Here is a 16979-nt window from a genome sequence, read left to right on the forward strand (position 1 = left end):
AGGAAGTTTGCCAGTTTATTGTTGGAACCAGGTTGTTTATAATAATGGAAATTCAAGTGTTGCATTCAAGTATTTTTTTTAGGCATTTGTTTTATACCTTTTTTCTTTTTTTAAATATGAAGATTGAAAAAGAAAATCTTGATTCCAGAGTAGTTAGTCAGCCTCTTCTGTGTTTATACAGAGTTTAAAGAGTTTTAAGATAACGGTAGGACGGAGAATTCGGTTCTCGCTTCTCTTTTACTGATGAGCTCTGTCTGGCCCGCACAGGGTTTCATTGTTCAAGGTAGCGTGTGTGTGTTTTCATACAATGTACAGTGTTTATCATGTTTATATCACGATGCTAATTATTTGTATAAAAGACGACCGGATGATGCGGTGCTATTTTTAAATGGCCGTCATGCATACTCTTAAAATAAAGATGTTTTTTTTATGTGTTTGATAAAATCTGTGTTCATTACTTTGTGTTTACTCACTTTTAACTATTATTATTATTATCATTCTTTAAAAACTTGGAAAAGAGCATCATTGAAACCTGGTTTGCACAGATCATGTGATTATGCTTCACGGCCACTAGAGGTCTCTTTTGCACCGTGTTCTGTGCAGATGTTCCCTCAGACTCCTGCATTCGGGGGGGTTTTCCAGATAACGAATATGAAATGTTTGACCTCTTGTCTTGATATAATATTTTTATGTTGAAACTCTCACTGCAGTTTCCTTCAGTCCAGTCGCCCTGAGGCCACGTAGGACTCCTCACTTACGCCTATTTGATGCTCTGATTTAGCATAAACCTGTCTAGTTCAGTTTAAATGTTCCTTCTTGACCCTTTTGATGCGTAGTTGGATGTAAAGTTGTGAACGGAAACACCATTTACCACCTCGCTGGTGTTCTGAGAGCAGAACTTGGCAGAGCAGCAGCAGCAGCTTAACGATGCTTTCAGCGTCTGTGATGCGTTCAGGCTCAGTGCTGAGTGTTGGCAGCCTGTCAGGCCCCTGCAGACGCTCTCACTGTGGCTGCTGTTAGAGACTGAACACTGGGGGTGGATTGATTTTAAACTACAGTTCAGTCAGGCTTCAACTAGGCAACGTCTGGAAAACTGGATTCAAACTTTCATATCAGGAGATTGTTGGAAACGTCAACACATCAACTGACTCAGATGTTTGTGTTCTCACCTACAGCTCCTTTCAGGGCAGGTCTGAGAATCTTATATCATCTTCTCTTGAGGCTTTTCCCCTTAAAGTCCTCTGATGATCGTGGGTACAACCATCCAGCAGCTCCTGGTTTCTTCTGTCCGGATCAATACGTTGGCTCGATGACGGCTGTGATTGTGAAGCCGTCCTTCCTGCTGCCTCCTTCCAGGGGGACCTGCTGACAGCCTGCAGCCGGAGGGTCAAGGTGTGGACAGTGATTTTGTGTCCTCACGTGGAGCTGGGACAGAGTGGCTCAAAGTTTTGGACCAATCGCAGAACCTCCACCTGAAAAACCCTTGTGTCTAAGAGCAGCTTTCCAGAGAATAGACGGATCCACATGTCGGAGTTTTCTGTGTCACCTGAGAATCGAGTTCGATTAGTAACTTCCTACATTTCCAAAAACTATTGTCATCAATCAACTTGGGACTTCAAAGAGCATAGCTAAGGAAAGAAGGTTGTTGGTTTGAATCCCGGCTGACCAGGTTATTTCTATGTATATGTTCTCTCCTTGTCTGTTGGTGTGATTGTATGTTGGCCCTGTGATTTTCCTGCGGTCTGGCTCCAGGGAAGTAGGCGTGTAGATAATGGATGGCTTCAGCTCTAAGTGGCCACAGCCGCTCATGTTTTTTTGCGGTAGACAGTTTTGTTTTGATGCTTAGTCGACGACATCTTGACATTTCACAGCGTCTTGGTTCCTCCAGGCTGCTGCTGACTCAGATTGATCTGCCCCCGAATGATGGATTCCTCTCCTCATGACTGTCGACTGTTGTTTTCTCATATTGTAAATGTGGTTCTGCCAGATATTTCTCTTATTCAAGATACAAAATAAAAGATCACAGAACCATCAGAACCACTTGAATCTGTGAAGAACCGGGACAATCGGGTTTGATTCTGGGATCAAGCTGTGATGTTGTGAGCGGATTGAATCCACCAGACAAACTCGAGACTGTTCACGCAGTTTGAAGTTCGGTTGGTAAACGGCGGCTTATCACTGCTCAATTCACGGTTCTCTACGAGCTCAAGTGTCTTTCTCATGCTTCAAACTGAATTTCAGAGGTTTGAGAAATGCATTCATGACTTTATGAGACTGAAAAATGGAACAAAAACAAAACCAAACTCTCCCTTTATTCTCCGGCTCACTGGCTCCTGAACAGCAGCTGCAGAGCTCGGTGCCAGCTCCTGATTGTGTGGAGCTCAAAGAGCGAACGCCTGTTTCTCAGCCCTTCCACTGATCAATAGCTCATATGCGGCGTTGGCAGCGGCGGTTTAGATGAGCATCTGCCCGGCCGAGTGGGCGCCATCTCCACCTGCAGACTTTAATCACGCTGCGTTATTGGGATCTGTGGCTTGTAGCAAAAACGAGGGCATGCAGACGCACACAGAAACTCACACAGACTCACAAAATGTGGCCAATCGATCATTTAAATTGATTGAGTGAATAACAGAGGAAGAATGGGCTCTGAAGTCTCCGGGCGCCGCGGCGGAGTGAGCGAGATGGCGGCCAATTGACTCGATGTGGCAACGATCCATACACTGCATAAGTGTGTGTCCCCTTTGAATGTGCTGAAGACATTGAGTTCATGACTGAGGGAGTTCAATTCTCTGCATCACCTGATTGCCCTTGTGACCTTCACTGCAGTCAGCTGCTGTGTCGTCCATCTTTATGTCCAGTCCGTGATACAAGGTGTTGCAGTTCCTCTTCCAACCTGAGCTAACACTTTCTCCTCCTCCTCCTCCCTCCCATTCCGTCTCCACCTCTGTTTCTTGGCCTGAGCTGCAGGTTTACAACACAACAGCCCAACGCAACCAACTCTCTCTCTTTGTGTGCGTGTGTTTTTAATTTGTGCGTGTCGGGCTAATTGTGTTGGCCGGGCTGCGTCTTTCATTAGCATTCCCGCGGTGCACGGAGAGGAAAGGGCAGCGTCCCCGAGAATCAGAGGGACCGGGAGAAGACGAGAGAAACAGAGGAGCCAAAACAACCGATGAGCTTTTTGGATTCGCTCGTCGCTGCCAATGGATTCTGACTTTGTTTGTGTGTTTGTGTGTGTGTGTGTGTGTGTGCGATTTGTAACAAGCAGCATGAATATGAATGGGGCGTCCGGGGCTGTGGAGCCAATGAATACATCATCAGAGACAGGGCTCTGTGAGTGCACTTTAAAAATGTAACGATATGTTAAAAGGTCACTTTAATGCGGCTCAGTGGGTAAAACAATGAGAGCGGAGGGTCAAAGGGGAAAACCAGCGGAACATCAACAGAAAAATCTGCTCCTGACCTTTGTTTCCACGATGTTTAGTCTGTAATGAAAAAAGAAACTAAAAAACTGAGGTGCATTAAAATCTGGAGCTTTAACTGCTCTTGATTTTATGGAGATTGTAAAACTTCATAACTTATAATTAAATGAGTTTACTGCTTTGTTAATAAGTTCAGTTTCAGTGCAAAGTTGTTGAGGACAGATGGCGACTCAGAGATGTGTTTATTACTTACCGCAGAAAAAAACCTTATAAATAGCTTCATTCAAATTAGTTCGATTTTGAGCTTCAGTTGAAGAGTGAAGCTGAACTGTGGATCAGTTAAAAACACTCTGAAGTTATTAAAAACCAGAGTTTATCTCCAATATTCAGCAGGAAACTGTTAAAACATGAAGAATCCTGAACAGAGTTTGGTGGATTTGTGACAGCAGCAGCTCTTCAGGGTCAGGAAGCAGAGGATCATGGGTAATATCCCACGTTCAGGACGTACGTGTGTCAGACAACGTTCTTTAGTCCCTGAACGAAGCTTCAGACTCTCAGGTGCTGTTGGTTGTTTTTTTTTCTGTCCCGAGTTATTAAATCAAATTTCCCGTCATCTTCGATATCTCCACACGACACAACACATCGGGCTCTTTCCCCGGGAGAGAGCTTATCTTTCCCCAAACTTTCCTCATCCCTCTGTGGCGAATTGGAGCGTGATCACGTCATCTGTTACCGTGGCTCGTCTGTGCCCAACCGGAGGACTTCCTCTCGTCTGTGCCTCCGTTGAGACGGCCTCTGAAAGGTTGTTTCAGCCGAGCAGCAGAACACGTCCCCCCCTCTGTCTGTTCCTTTGTTCGATACGTTATCTCCAGGCGTCAGTACAGGATGGGTTCATTCCCTCTGATCACACGTTTCCTATAAACTTTGTTCTCAAAACTGTGGCACAGAATTCCCCCCCCCTCCCCTCCGACTTTTATTTCTTCTCAGTCACCTGCAGAGACGATTTGATAATTTCAAAAATGTCTCTCTTAGAAACTGTGATGCTGAAACTTCACACGGAGACAGATCCTGAGCAAACTGGGCAACTTCAGGTTAAATGACTTCTTCATCGGTATCGACGTCTTCCTCTTTAGATCCTGAAATCCTCTTCTTCTTTCTTGCTTTGGGTGTGTTTGTCTTGTGGTCTTTTAATGTTTCTCTGTGGTGGTTTTGTGTCTTTGTGGTTGTTTCCCATCTCTGTAGTTGTTTCAAGTCTCTGTGGTCACTTTCATTTCCTCTCTCTGGAGGTTTTGAGGATTCATGTGGATGTTTCTCACTCGCTGGTAATTTTGTTTCTCTCTTAGTGACAAATCAATCCCTTTGGGTTGGTTGTTGTGTGTCTATTTGTGGTTGTTTAGTGGTTGTGTCTATAGTTGTGGTTGCTTTGTCTCTTTGTGGTTGTTTTAAGTCTCTTAACCCTTGTTTGGTTGTTGTGTGTCTCTTTGTAGTTGTTTTGAGTCTCTTTATAGCTGTTTTGCATCTTTGTGGTTGTTTTATATCACATTGTGGTTGTGTTACGTCACTTTGTGTTTGTTTCATGTCGTTTTGTTGTGTCACTCTGAACCTGTGTTCACTCAGCCTATTCAGTGGCCTGTTCAAACTGATCCCACCACCTCTGCTACAACTCCACAAAGTTCTACGTCTTTCAACTGCTCATTAAATATTCTTTATGTTCCGTGTCTTAAGATAATAAAACTTTAGTTTAATAATATATTTATGAACCATCTTTTGTTGAATTTCCTCCCATGAGATATCTAATCTTTAAACTTCCCTCATTAGAAGATTTCACACATCACCACATCTGACAGATCCACTTTCAAACCAACGCTTTGCTCTCTCGCTGCTCTAATTGAGTATAATTGCTAAAAGACATAAAATAAAAGTATGAGGCTATTTCACTTTCATTTCAGGATTATCCTCGTTGAAGAACCTCGGTCCCATAACTCATGATAACATGTAACATGAAGGGAAACGTTAGATCAAGATCGGTCGTATACACGATAAATAGCAGTGGTGTCGACTGGGTTAAATTGACAAAAGCACAGTATTTCACTTCTCTTCCAACTGACCTCGACACTGCAGCGTTCATCCTCCGTCCCCGTGAACGTCTCCACTCTTCTCTCTGCACCAAAGGACGAGGCAGCGAGGTCAGGAGAACGGTCCATTGAGCTCCTCGTCTCGTTCAGGTGGAAACAGCGCGTCGCACGTCACCGGTGAATGAAAAGCACGACTCATGGTCATGGTTTTCCTTTTTTCTCTGTGGCCCTTTTTTGTGTGTCTGTGTCGTCTCCATCTCTTGCAGTGACATTTTGCAGCTGCAGCCCGGAGCGTCTTCGGTTGTTTCTTCAAATCTTATTCCAGGTCAGTGGAGTGAAACGTCTCCGTGTCACTCCACTGAAATCATGCTCGGACTTTACTGGTTTTCATTCACACGACTAGAAAGACTGTGGCCGAATGTGTGGCAACGCAAAACCACTACAGGGTATTAAAAATGTAATAATCTGAATATTAGGCCTTAAGAATTCTTAAATCATCGTCTATCACACTAATCAATAAGGAAACATGAACTCAATGACCTTTACACTCTGTCTGACACATGTTTACACTCTGGTTGTTAGGTTTTAATGCCAGTTTTTGTTTTTTCATCTGGATTCTGCTCTAACACTGTTATTCCAGATTCCCGCGTTTAGGAAACCAAGACTGAAGCCATGAATCTGTTCAGACTTTTTCTGGAGTTTGTGTTTCACATATGAAGAAGCAGCCGGAGATTGTTCGGGGTCGGACTCGTTCATAACAAGAGATGCTACAAACAGTTATTGCCTCTGTGTGTGTGTGTGTGTGTGTGTTTGTTCGTGTGGCAGATGACGACAATCAGTCAGACAAACGCTGCGAGAAGCGAAGCGTATGGAAGAGAATGTGCGTACATTAGCAGAAACACACGCTCAGACGAGTCAGACACACGAAAACAATCCCGAGCGCTCGTCTTTGTCTAATGAGCCGAGGGCCGACACACTGACTCTGTGCGATTAGATGTGTAAAGAAGCTGCGAGGAAACCGAGTGCAGAGCCGACGAAGGGGGGGGGGTAGTCCTGCTGCCGTCGTCCTGGTGACTTCTGAAAACGAGTTCAGACACAGATGTGAAACTAATGAACGAGTCAATACAATACAAATCTGATTCTATTTTGATAAACTTGTTGGTATAAAATTAGGTCCAGACGTTTTCCAGACTTATAATTTCTTTCCTCTTTCGTGGTTCCATTATTGTTCATATCATTTTCCTGCTCTACTGATTTTATTTCTTTGTCCACTCAACTTTCTTCCTCCTATTTTATATTTTATCTCCCTGTTCTCACGTTTCACTTTTACTACCTCGTTTTCCTCGCCACTTTTCCACTTGATCCTCCATCAGTTTTCCCATCTCTCTCTCTCTCCTACTCTTATTCCACCTCTCTCTCCTTTCGCTCTGCTTCATCTCTCCTCCTCCTCTTCCTCCTCTTCCTCCTCCATCGAATCCGTTCCCTTTTTCGTCACCGTGCAGTTAAAACAATTTGACACTTCGTGGGTCATTCAGCCAGAAATTAGACGATCCTCATTACAGGTCAGCGTCTGTGCAGAGAGGAAAACTCCCTGAGGGTTGGTTTGACTTTGCTCAAGAAAGATGAGATTAGGTTTAATTTAAGAGTATTAAATAACATTATAAAATATTTCTGGAAGTTTCGCTTCATAAGACGGAGGATTTTAAGGAAAACGTTTTTCTCGTGGGGATATTTCATAAAAGATTCAGATTCAGATTTCAGTGTGAATGCCTCTGTGTCAAATATCGGTTTAAGTGGGAATTAAAACTCTGGAATAGGGATTTACTCTCTTTCTTCTCCCTCCATTCATCCCTCGTCTTCATCCTGTAATCGTCTCCTCCATCGACTGCTCAGAGCGTCTTGTTCCTCTCCGGCAAAGGTTTAACAGATTTAGCTCCTTATCGAGACTGTCAATCTCGTTTGCTCCTTCACGGCCCCGGCGCTCCGGTGTCTTCCTCCGCTTTCCCCCTGCACACGTGGAGGCTCTTTTAATTTCTTTCTTTGGACTTAATTAAAAAAAACTGAGACGTTAATAGCTAATTCCTCAACTATTCCCTAAAATATCCTCATATTATCCATATTGAGGGATTAACTAAGCCTAACCTCAGCAGTTCTCCTCTCGAACAGACAAAATCATTATCTGCAGATTCTATAAATACTTCCATTTATACTTTTTGTTTGCATTAGCCCCATCTAGTGGCTGTCTGCTGGAGTGCATGGAGGTAAGGGCCAGTGAGGCTAACTGCTCGGAATAGTGGTTATTTAAAAGAAAAGGAAAAACCACCACAGGATGTTGTTTTCCTCTGAATTCCCCAAAAAATACTAAGATTTACTTACAAGCATCATCTTTTGGGCTTTTACTTTCTACTTCCGGTTCAGGACTTCCTGCTTCCTGTCCAGTCCCTAGGGGGGCGGGACTTCCTGCTTCCTGTCCAGTCCCAGGGGGGCAGGACTTCCTGCTTCCTGTCCAGTCCTGTCCACCTAACATGGCCTCACCTGTCATGGCGTCTCCTCTTGTTGCTGAGGATGTTTCCTGAAGTGACCGAGCATCAAACCTCACAGTGAGTTGTTGTTGTTGTTGTTGTTGTTGTTGTTCTGAATCTCTGTCCCTGTTGTTTCTCTGTTTGAAACAGAGACGTGTTTAGATTTGTGTCTCGTGTCCTGGTCTGTGTTGAAGCTGGTGTTAGTTTAAACATGTCTCCTCTTTACCTCTAACTGTACCTGTGTGTCTGAGCAGGAGCTCCTTGTTGACTCCTTCTCTGGGTTCTTGTGGTTCTGCTCCTCACTAGTGAACAGACACACGAGGCACAGACACACGAGGCACAGACACACGAGGCACAGACACACTCCTGCTGATGCGTTGTGTTTATTGTGGTGTTTAGTTTGCATCTGGTCACTTGTGCTGCTTTCGGGCTTCATTTGATCGACACGGTGACAAAATGGCCGCCCAGCCGTGGCTGTGGTGGGTTGTTGGTTTGTTTGTGAGCAGGATGACGCAAAAACTACACAACACATAATCCCACAAAACTCGGTGGGAGATCCAGGAGATGTATTCACTTTGTTTAACGTCGTAAGATGGAGTGTTGTTTTTCTACATTGGCCCTGATTTCTCAGAGAAGAATTTATGAATCTTGATGAAAAACATCATTTTGAGTTGACTGGTATCAGAGTGTGTCACATGTGGTGATTGTCTGTTGCTCTACTGAGGGACTGTCTACTTTGTATAGGTGTTGTACAATAGATTGTGTTGTTGTTCAATCCACTGCAACTTGAATTGGTGCAGGAGGTAACACGTTATTTTTTTTTTTCCCGTCCTATATTTTCCTTTTCCTATATTTTCCTATATTATATATGGATAAATTACATTTAAATATGGGCAGACGTTTACAACACAATCGAACAACCATTGTGTGTGTGTGTGTGTGTGTGTGTGTGTGTGTGTTGCTCTGTGGCTTCTGAAGCTGACAATAACCAGTTCAAAGGTGTAGCTGAGGCTGCAAAGAGGAAGATTAAAGCAATTTACTCTCAAGCACACTTCATCTCTCTCTCTCGCTCTCTTATTCACACACACACACACACACACACACACACACACACACACACACACACACACACACACACACGCGCTGACATCAGGGATATTTGTGGTTGGGCCTGGAGCGAGAGGCTGAGACAGGAAGGCAGTGAAAGAGAAGACGAGACACAAAGGTGGTTTTCAGGAGTGAAAAGAAAACGTCACTCGCACTTTGCACATTTCCACCAGTGCAAAGATGCAGATGTGCATGAACGCACAACGAGATTCAAGTGGGTGTTTTCCTGCCCAAAGGAAAAGTAGGAAACATGAGAAACGTATACGTGAATCTACTTCATGTGTGTGTATGTGTATATATTGGCGTGTGTGTTTGTGTACATGTGTGATGATAAATCATACAGGCAGAGACGGATCTATAATGAGACGTGAGGACACAATTGGTCGGGACTAGATCTGTGTGTGTGTTACTTTCACCTTCTGTTCTGTTCGTGCTTTAACGATGAATCACTCAGGAATTTTGATAATGACTTTGCACATTAGCTTGTAAAACAGTGAAGAAGTTCAACAGAAGCTCATTAGCAACTTCCCCCGTGAGTCACATTGGCACAGAGCTGCTTGTGTTTCCTGTTGCGTGCTGGTTTGTTGTTGGTTTAATATTCACCGGTGTTTTCACCTGTTCACCGACGGTTGAGTTGTGCATTAGTTCAGGAATCGATCTCTTCTCAGTTCGGTGTTTTACTGGGGTTCAGCCCGGTTTGGTTCAATGCTTCACGAATGTTTGAGTCTGGTGTTTCATCCAGTTAAATCCATCAGTGCTCTTCATCCACGTTTGTGCTCATTTAATTTTAATTCACTCATTGAAAGTTTGAGAAACTATTACAGACGAGGTACAGACCTGTCGTACGCGCGGCCCCTCGTGTCCGTCATTCTCTCTTATCTGTCTCACTCGGCACAATAACATTACTTCTGCTACTATTTCAATAATCGTAATGTTTCCTAAGACTCTGCGCTGCTTTAAAAAAAATGACGCTGATAAAAAAAAAAAAAAGTCTCATTATAATGAAAATGATGAATGTTGCTCACTAGGAAGGAGACAAAAGGAGAAACAAACTGTTCCTACATCAGGGAAACAAATGAACTTTCTTTTCTGGAGGGTGTCTCTCGCGCCACAGCCGGATTTGTGGGGTCATTTGTATTTTTAGTTCATTTATTTTGTGTTGTTTTGTGTGTGACACAGAGAAAAGTCCATAAACACAATTTTCACCACTGAGGCTACAGTAATAAAACACCGTTACAGCCGCAGAATAACAATTAGACCGTCTCGTTTGCTGGAGGCGGCCGGCAGCCATCCAAAACATATTGGAGTGCGTTCGCCATATATTATTACCAAAAATTAAAGGAAATGAAAAGTACATTTGAGCCCAATTTGTTTTCATGACGGGCGTTTAAGTACAATGCAACACACGCTTACACACACACATTAATAGCACAAGGGGAGAGGACATTTGGTGTGTGTGTGTGTGTGTGTGTGTGTGTGTGTGTGTGTGTGTGTGTGTGTGTGTGTGTGTGTGTGTGTGTGTGTGTGTGTGTGTGTGTGTGTGTGTGTGTGTGTGTGTGTGTGTGTGTGTGTGTGTGTGTCCTTTCTGAGCAGCTCCACGGGTCATGACGAAGTGGGAGATCAAACTCCAGCTCCCAATGTTCCAGGTTTACTCGGCCGGCTTATGAGGGAATTTGCACGTTGCACACAAGACGCATTCGTCTTTACGCTGTGATGCAAGTGTTTAGAAAACAATAGTTGTTGTTGAAGTGTTTGTTTTATTGTTTTAGTTTAAATCATCGTTCTTGTGTATTAAATAATCCTCATTTAGCACCAAGTCTTTGCTCGTTTCACCATCTTTCAGCTCGTAAGCCTTTTGGACAGCGGACATTTTGTCTGAATTCTATTTAGCTTCTTCACTTTCATGTTTTTTCCTTTGCAATAACAGCAAAACTATTATTGTGAAAGTCTTTTAGTTTAACAACCCACAGCTTTGCGTCAGCCATGTATTAAGATGAAGGGTTTTTCAGCATAAAAGCCTTTGTACGCTCCCTGTCCCAACAACAACACAGGTTCGACCAATCAACGTCCATTTTATTCCAAGTCAAACAGTTTGTGATTAACATAACTTCACGTTCCATGAGAACAGTTTCAGTTTATTTACCCTGCGAATCAGCATCAGCATAAATAACTCATCAACACACGGACAGATTTTTACCAAACACAGTATTTCTTAATTAACTCTTGGAGCTGATCAGACAAAGATGAACAAAAATATCGTCTGAAAAAAAAAAAATCCCTTTAACAAAATATCTCTGGAAGTTATATAGAGACAATCCAAAGCTTATATTGATCAGAAGATGATTCTCCATATGATCAGTGACAGTCACAAAGAAGAGGAGTTGGAAAATACATTTTTAAAGATGTCAATGCAGGACTCTAACCTAAAGCTTGTATAATTTCATCATCATCATATGTTAGGAATGACGTCATTATGAAGTCACGAAATGACATCACACAGTGTAGTAATGCATTAACTCTGGCAGCCAATAAGATTAGCGACACGTGCAGTAGTGTCACATTTCCATGTTATGCATGACCGACCAGTACATAGAGCGGTAGAGCAAGAACCCAGAGTGAGGTGAAGTGAGTGAAGTGGATCAGATTTTCACCACCGCCAAAAACGCTCTTATCGTCGGTTGTGGGATGGTTGGTGGTTGAGGGGCGGGTGTAAGGGTAGGTCCAGGAAGTGAAAGGGTGGGTCCAGTTTACGGGCGTGGTTGAGGGGCGGGTGTGATTGGTGAAGACGGTTTGGGTAGAGGGAGCGGTCGGTGGTGCTGAGGTTGAACAGGTAAAGTTTGCGTCTTTGTCGACTCCGGTGGAGGGAACGTTAACAAAGCCTAGTTTGTTACTGCCGATGATGTTGCTGATCCATCCCATGTACTCGGACACGCGGGTGTAGATCCCCGGGGTGTTGGGCTTAGCGCAGCCGTCACCAAAACTCACGATTCCAACCGCGGTCCAGCCTGAACCAACCTTTCTCACCAGGGCGCCCCCTGAGTCTCCCTGTGGAAAGAAACCGACGATAGTTGTTGACACACTTTCTGTCAGTGCTGCCTCGGGGATAACTCATTAAAGTTGACCAGGTGGTGATTGAGACGCTTTGGCTTCACTTATGGGGGAACAGTCATGTCATCCATCTTTATATACAGTTAGTGCTATGAAACGTGTGTCTTACAAGCAATAGGTCAAGCTGATAGTGAATTGTAATGTGCCCCCTTCTGGACTATAAGGCAAACAACACCAAATGGTCTTTACAATTGTTTCAAGGAGAGAAAAACATGCTCACCTCCATTTTCCTCATTTATTTGCAACAAAGCTGAGATACAAAATCTGCCTCGTGACAATCTGTGTCTTACCTGGATTTCTCTCACCTCTTCGTGAGGACGTTTTTCTCTCCTGTCAGTAAACAAAGCATCACATAGCAAATACTGTGCAACAAAAAGTGGTGGTCACCTGACATGAGTCAATTCCGCCCGCCCGGACCCCAGCGCAGATCATCTTGTCTGTGATTAGAAATCTGTTGTTGCACCGACACTCTTTGTTTCCCACTATTGTCAGATTAGCCTCCTGCAGGGTGTTGGATGGGCTCCACCCTAATTGGAGAGATTTCAAACATCAGCTTCAAATTTATGTGTGAAACAAAACTAAAGCAAAAGATGTGATTTGACATATTAACAGATTGAAAAGCCGCCTGCAACGTTTCTCTTTGGTTTGTGTAATGTGTGAGCTCACCAAAAGGGCGAGTGTTGCCCCAACCAGCGACCCAGGTGATAAGCCCAGAGTGGATGGTGCTGTTTGCCCCGGCCAAACAAACAGGTTGTATGTAGGTGTTAAAGTTCACAGGTGACGACAGCTTCAGGAGACAAATGTCGTTCTCGTAGGTCCGGCTGTTGTATGATGGATGGCACTTGACCTGAGCGATCGTCCGTGACACTTCATTGGGGTTTGAACCTGACTGGTTAAAGCGGCCCAGGTAAACCGTTACGTTACTTCCTGACCTTGAAGACAAAAAGAGAATAAAATCAATTTAAATTGTCTAATGTCATGAAACTTGGTGGAAAGACACGGAGCAAGAAAGAACTCATAACAATTTTTGCGATGATGCCTCTGATCCAGGAACTGCGTCTGGACTTGTTGTGTGTGAGAGAGAGAAGGCGTCACGAGATTTGTTTCTAAATACTTACCATGACACGCAGTGTGCAGCTGTCATCACCCACTGGTTGTTAATCAGTGCCCCCCCACACCTGTGATTTCCGAAAAAGACCAAAGAAACCTGCCAGGGCCAAGATCCTGGAGACGCGGTTTGACCGCCCACGATCCTGGTGTTGGCGGGAGCCCGGCCACAGGCTGACATGAGACGAAAATTAAACATGAAATAATATGCACAGAAAATGTTCTATATCTGACTTAAAACAGCTTTTAAACTTGGAAGAGTTTGTAAAGTTGCACTTACTAAACGCTGATTGACATCCTGAAATTAAAAACAGAGAGGAGAATGCATGAAAGTGGTGTTCAGGGTGTGGCACAGGATGACTGGCACTTTTCAGCACCAACCAATAGGAGGTTTGATATTTAAACCACAGTGGTAAACCTTCAGCGTAGCTTTCTTTATTGTGGGGAGAAATCTATGCTTTAAGCTTTTAAAACTTAAAGAGTCATTTAAATGTCCCACAAACTTTCTATCTCAGACAAAATCTACAACCAAGACAAGATTCAAATTCATTCAGTAATCTGAATAATATTAAATATTGTAATTGAAATTAACTGGACTGATCTCGCCACATAAAACAGACGTTGCTTTTCTACCTGTGAAGGTCAAAAGAACGGGACACAGACAATTATTCAGTTCTGTAATTTACTGATGTTTCCCTTTTCATTCAAATCAAACACCTCTTCAAGGAAATTAAATAAATACCAAAATAAAAGCTGGCCTCGGACAATTCAGAATTGAAATTGTGCTAAATCCAGGAATCTAAATTGTTGGCTGAACATCGTACAAACAGTTGGTTTCTGTCTTTTATCAGTCACTATCGTTTTTTGATAAAATATTTGCAATTTAAATTTAAGGGACGCGATTCGGTCAATTTCACCAAATCAAGACGATTTTCAAACCTTGGAACAATTTTTGTTACAATAGAAACTTTCTTTCCGAACTTCATTATTGATACGAACCGAATAATAATAAACATCTGTCTTACCTGTGCACAGGAGAAGGATTGTCACGGTTAAGACACACACAAACTGTTGGAGAGCCATGTTTACTGTGTCTCCTTCACTCTGTCCTCAGCGTTAAGTAATTCACTCCTGATGTCCAGCTCCTCCCACAGTGTCACACCTGGCATCTCCGACCTAAAATATGCATCAGGACAAACGTGTTTGTCTTGATGCCCTCAGCCTGGGTGACTCATTAGGTGCATGGACAGCTGCCAGTCAGAGAGGAGGGAAGTGGCATTCCTCCACAAATCTTAATCTGAGTCGGTGCCTCAACGCTTCCTTCCCGTAGATTCAATCAAGCTCACAGATATGATTCCTCTAAATTCCCAGGGAAATCTGTCAGAATCCCGTAAAGTGGAACCAAATTCCAGGATCTCTGTGTTTGTCCGTATACGGGGCACCACCCTTCAAAGGAAGGGAAAAGATACTCAATTTATTGAATAAGTCTCATAAAAGTACTAACTACAAATTTGGAACTCTGATTAACAATTTAATTAATAACTATAACCAAAATTACCACATAGATAGTTAGCTAAGTTGAAGGATATAGAGTTCTTGACAGTGTAGAGGTTGGCAAAATTCACCTATGCAACATTAATGAAAAAACATTTGTGAAAGAAAAACATTTATTATGAATATCATAAAGTATAAAAAACACAAATTACTAACGGTGTACTTAATATATAAAGATGTGTATGCGAGTATGCGTGTGTGTGTCTGTGTGTCTGTGTGCTTCCAAAATGGCGGCTGGCCACTTCGAAGGTAACACCCTCCCCCCTTTGGAGTGTTTACGACATGTGGCGGGGGTCAGAGAGATTAGGTGCTGAGATATGCGTGTGTCGGTGTGTGTGCCAAATTAGAGAAAGTTACTAGATGCATGCAAGGAAAGACTGAAGAGCATAACTAACATTAACTTTCAAATAACTTGTAACCAAAATATCACAGCAACACAAATCAAACTTATAAACATCACAAGGTATCGTATAAACAGTCTTTGCTTAGCCTAGTATAATTATTAAGCCCAGTTGTGTTACCCGTCCGTGGAAAGGGGAAAAAGGTTGCTGGTTTGTTCGAAGTTCTGTGAAGTCGTCTTGCTGATTTGTGGCTCCTGCCTTCGTGGTTCTGTTGGGCTGTGCAGCTCAGTTGCTGTTTGAAGTTCTCCTGCAGGACATCGCGTCGCTGCTTAAAGGTTGGTAGAGCTTGGATTGCGAGGAGGTTTCCTTGGTGAGATGAGCTGGAAGCTGCAACTTTCCTCCATGAAGTTGATTTGAGTTGAAAGAGTGAGCTGGACCGCCGCCCTTCTCCTCTGAGAGGATTCGTGGAAGGAGCGGTGTGCTCCTCTCGAAGAGTTGGATGGAAAGAGAAGATGTGAGCTGGAGAAGCCAGGCTTCTCCCCTCGGCGATGCAGGGAAAGAGAGTGAAGAAAGGGGGAGACCTGGCCTTATATTGGCCCGGTGACCTCACAGGTCATGGGGCCCAGAGTGACCAATAGGAGTTGAAACTTGTGTCCCTGGTAGGTTTTCACACCTCTGTGTGACATTGAGGCCCCTGGGAGACTGAGTTCTGGAGGCTCTGGTTTTCTCCAGAACAAAGGGACATGCGGCTTCAGGCTTTTGACTGCACATGTAGGCTGAACTTTGGTTCCCCAAATACCAGATCCCAAAACTCCTTCAGTATTTTTACTCATTCCCTTAGGCCCAGGTCTTGTAAAACACAATCATTACTCACGTGCTCGGTCTCGAAGGATCGTAACTCCAACCACGCTCATTGGAGGCTGAGCGGGGGACTTAAAGGTGCAGGGCACCAGTCCCTCACAATTTATTATGCATTTCATCCTCGCATGGCAGTGGGGTAGAGCGGGTCGTCCACTAACCAGCGGGTCGATTTATTTATTTATTTATACTTCCAGGGAGGAGCACTTCAGCCTTTAATAAAACATTTTCCCTTCACACATATGTGTGACCCTCACATATGTGTGAAATTTTTGGTTGATTAGACGATTTTTTCCACAAATTTAAATGTCTTTAAATAAACATGAACATGAATCCAACATATTGTAGGACACAGATAAATGGAGGCAGAAGACGTTATCTTTCAGTCAGCCCTTTGCAACAACATATCTTTGCGAAAGTGTATTTTCCTCACCCACCTACCTGAAAAACAAATCCAGGTCAAGACTGCAGCCGGAGGCTGATGTGACCCTCTGCCTGACAACCTCCATCCGTTCAAGGTTAGATAAGTTGTGTGCTACTCATCAGGGTCAGACATCTCACTAATGCTGGAGTATGTGTGCCATCCACAGATGGCTTGAGGATTCACTGTCCCTTCTACATGTATGTTTAAAATAAAAACAGGAATCTGTGAATTATTTTAATAGCTCAGTGTTGTATGCAAGATGTATGTTTATGAATGGCAGTTGCACGGCCACCCTGTACCTTGCACATGTTTAATATAAAAACATGAATATATGAACGTGTGTATTATTTGAATAGCTTAGTATTGAATGCACAATAACAGGGTAGCTATGTTTATACATGGCACTAGGCCCAGTTTAATATAAAACACAATTTTATACAATATATATATAGTAGGGGGTCCCT

General features: G+C 43.3%; 1 protein-coding gene across 2 annotated transcripts; it reads right to left on the minus strand.

The window, feature by feature from the left end:
* Positions 1-11237: 11237 nt before the first annotated feature.
* Positions 11238-14436, minus strand: LOC117752114 (chymotrypsinogen A-like). Of its 2 annotated transcripts, none has more exons than XM_034569284.1 (7): positions 14364-14436; positions 13619-13636; positions 13356-13512; positions 12898-13163; positions 12619-12758; positions 11912-12168; positions 11238-11865 (listed from the first exon to the last, which is right to left on the minus strand). In XM_034569284.1, exons 1-7 carry the CDS (start codon positions 14419-14421, stop codon positions 11763-11765), a joined length of 999 nt encoding a protein of 332 aa, XP_034425175.1. In that variant the 5' UTR covers positions 14422-14436; the 3' UTR covers positions 11238-11762. The 2 variants fall into 2 exon arrangements, with proteins under 2 accessions (XP_034425175.1, XP_034425174.1); XM_034569283.1 differs by having other exon boundaries at positions 13350-13512.
* Between the last annotated feature and the right edge of the window lie 2543 nt (positions 14437-16979).

The sequence above is a fragment of the Hippoglossus hippoglossus genome, chromosome 18 (assembly GCF_009819705.1).
Source record: "Hippoglossus hippoglossus isolate fHipHip1 chromosome 18, fHipHip1.pri, whole genome shotgun sequence".
Lineage (NCBI taxonomy): Eukaryota > Metazoa > Chordata > Actinopteri > Pleuronectiformes > Pleuronectidae > Hippoglossus > Hippoglossus hippoglossus.